This window comes from Monoraphidium neglectum, assembly GCF_000611645.1.
Source record: "Monoraphidium neglectum strain SAG 48.87 unplaced genomic scaffold scaffold05884, whole genome shotgun sequence".
Taxonomy (NCBI): domain Eukaryota; kingdom Viridiplantae; phylum Chlorophyta; class Chlorophyceae; order Sphaeropleales; family Selenastraceae; genus Monoraphidium; species Monoraphidium neglectum.
Genome location: NW_014007748.1, coordinates 1 through 2,714, shown reverse-complemented (window position 1 = coordinate 2,714; position 2,714 = coordinate 1). Strand labels below are relative to the sequence as shown.

The following is a 2,714-nucleotide window of genomic DNA, read 5'->3' as shown; positions in this document are numbered from 1 at the left end:
GGCGCGGGGAGGGTGGTGGTGGTGGCGGCGTGGAGGGGGGGGGCGGAGACGGGGCGCCCATCCGCACCTGCCGCCAGGCAGAGTGTCCCGCGGCAGCGGCCCTGCGAGAGCGATGCGGTTGGCAGGCAGCACGTGTGTGTGGCACGGAACAGCAGTATTATGCAGAGCGATATATAAGAAACAGGACTGTGTGCAGATCTTGAACCCAACAGTCGCGGGGCCCGACCTGCCCTCCAGGCCTCAGGCCAGCGCGGGAGCAACGGGCTGAGAACAAACAGGCGGGCGGCAGCACACATGGCAGCCGCAAGCACAGCCTAGCGTCGAGGTGCACGAGCGAGGGGGCTGGCGCACGGGCGGGTGGGGGCGTGGCGGCTCACCCTTCTGGTCAATCGTGGCAGCCGCCGCGCCGGCCTCCTCTGCAGATTCAAGCGGTTTCCGTTTTGGTGTTGGCGTTGCGATGAGGGCGATAGTGATGGTGGTGGCGTGGGGGGGTTAAGCGAGCATGAACCCAGCGGAAAGGATATTGCAGTCCAGGAGACGCAGCTTGCCCGCCCCTTAGGCAGCTGGAAGAGCGGCGCCAGCATACCGACCGGACCGCTTCCCCTTTCTTTTTGCCACCTCCCGCCCCTCGCCCCGCAGGCCGCCCCTTCTGCCAACCCCACGCCATCCCCCTGCTCAGCCCGCCTGAAAAAAGGAATGCGAAAAGCAAAGAGCAACAGCCCCTTTGGTTAAGACTCGCGTTGCGTCGCGCCGCACCCACCCGGCCGCTTCTCCAGCGGCTCGAGCGCGCTCTCGCTCGGCCGCAGCGGCGCCAGCACCGCGCTCAGCTTGCCCTCGGGCTTGACGCGCTGCCGCCGCAGTGGCGACAGCAGCGTGAAGCGGCCCAGGCCCGCGGCCCCTGACAGCGACAGCTCGCAGCCGGGGGCGCCGCCCGCGCGGCCGCCTAGGGCCCCGTCAACCTGGGGGCGGCGGGGGGGGGTGTGGTTGGTGGTCGTGGGCGTTTGGAGACCTTTTGGGTGGGAGCTGGAGCTGGAGAGTCTGTCGCGCAGTGGGCGGATTCGCAACGGCAAGCCGCCGCCGTGGGAGGGGGCGGCGGGGCTGGATCCAGTGCCTGGGTGGCCATGACGCATGTTGCGGACCAGCTGGAGACGTCAGAGAGCGCACACATGCACGCGCTGCCCGCCACTTGCAGCAACACGCGCGATTTGTGAAAGCCACTCCCGTGGCTTTCACGGGAGCACAGGAGCAGTCCCGGTCCTTCAAATCGTTCAGACGCGGGCCGACTGCCAAACTTTGGAGACCCTTGACGCAGCCGAAACCCCCTGGGACCTGCGGCCGCGGTCAGGCTGACGCCCCACCTGCAGGCCGTGGAAGCTGACTTCGATCTCGAGGGAAGCTGCCCCGAGGCTGGACCAGAACTGGCAGAGGGTGACCTCCAGGGTGGAGCCGCCGATGACCCTGGGGATGGGGTTGTTGCGGTTTTGTGGGGCGGAGGGGCGCGGGTGTCAATAGCATGTCGCTTCCTTTGGTCTGGTGTGAACTCATAGGCGGGTGGGGTGGGCCGCAAAGCGGCGTTGAGAACGCCACAAGACTCTCTTTTTGTATGCAAGTGGGGAGACTGTTGTGAATGCGATCGGGGCACCATTGTTGTGTGTGAGTGGAAGAAGGACCCCCGGATCTGGGGTCCCTTGGGGCGAGGTGCGGCTGCGTAAGCTCGGCAGTTGGCGAGCGGCCGCTGATTAAGAGCGAGCACGACGCAGCCGCGCTCAGGGGCGCATCGTGGGGTGACAAGCTTTTGCTGTTTGGTTGCAGTTGGGCGGCAGGGTTTGGGTTCCCATGAACGAGCCATCATGTCTGCTATGACTGTGTGGCGACGCGATGAGGCATGATGAGTCACCTGAACTGCGCGGAGTACTCTGAAGTTGGGCTGAGCGTCAGGTTGGTGCGCCACTCGCTGGCGGTGTAGCGCGTGCCCGGCGCCAGCTGGCTCGCCCTGGGGTCATGGGGGGTATGGGGACGAGGTAGGGCTGGGCGTGGGGATGGGTGTGTGCGCGTGTGTTTGTGTGGGTGGAGATCGATCGGGATGGAAGGGTGTGGCATGGGGGGATGATACATGGTATGGAGGAGACACCCGCGGGGGAGGCAGGAGCGGCAAGGCGCACATGAGAGGTGCGCCGCGGGACGCGTCTGGGAGTCGAGGAGTCGGGCCCGAGGCGGACGGCAGCTGCAAGGAAGCTGGCCCCCGCAGAGGCTGCTTCTATGTGCCAGGCAACGCCTGGTCTGCACGCGCTCCCGACCCAGGCCCCTCTCCCGCCAGGCGCGGGCGCGTGTCGCTGGCCTGACATCCGCCCTGCGACGGCGGACACCCGCACCCCATCCCACCCTTCCCCTCATTCAACAAGGCATCAAGTTTACCCCAATGCACGCGTGGGAAAGCGCTCGCCTGATGAGGAAGAGCTTGGGAGTGTCGAACTCGCCGCCCTTGAACGTGGCCTCCGCCCACGTGGCGCCGTCGGGCACCGCCACAAACTCCCGCACCTCCTTTCCTGCAGACAGCTCAACGGGGCCGAGCTTGAGGGTGTACGGCGGCGGGTGCTGCCCGCCGCCGTTTGTGGTGGCAACAGCGAAGCCGCCGCCGCCGCCGTCGCCCTCCGACCAACCGGCGGAGGAGGCGGCGAGCGCGCCGCCGTCCGGCGCCGGCGTGACGCCCGGCG

At 67.3% G+C, this 2,714-nt stretch overlaps 1 protein-coding gene across 1 annotated transcript; it reads right to left on the bottom strand.

The window, feature by feature from the left end:
* Nucleotides 1-728: 728 nt before the first annotated feature.
* On the bottom strand, nucleotides 729-2,377 carry MNEG_16007 (hypothetical protein; the record flags this gene model as incomplete). The annotated part of the gene is made up of 4 exons (XM_014035522.1): nucleotides 729-959; nucleotides 1,359-1,458; nucleotides 1,898-1,993; nucleotides 2,373-2,377. 4 exons carry the CDS (start codon nucleotides 2,375-2,377, stop codon nucleotides 729-731), a joined length of 432 nt encoding a protein of 143 aa, XP_013890976.1.
* Between the last annotated feature and the right edge of the window lie 337 nt (nucleotides 2,378-2,714).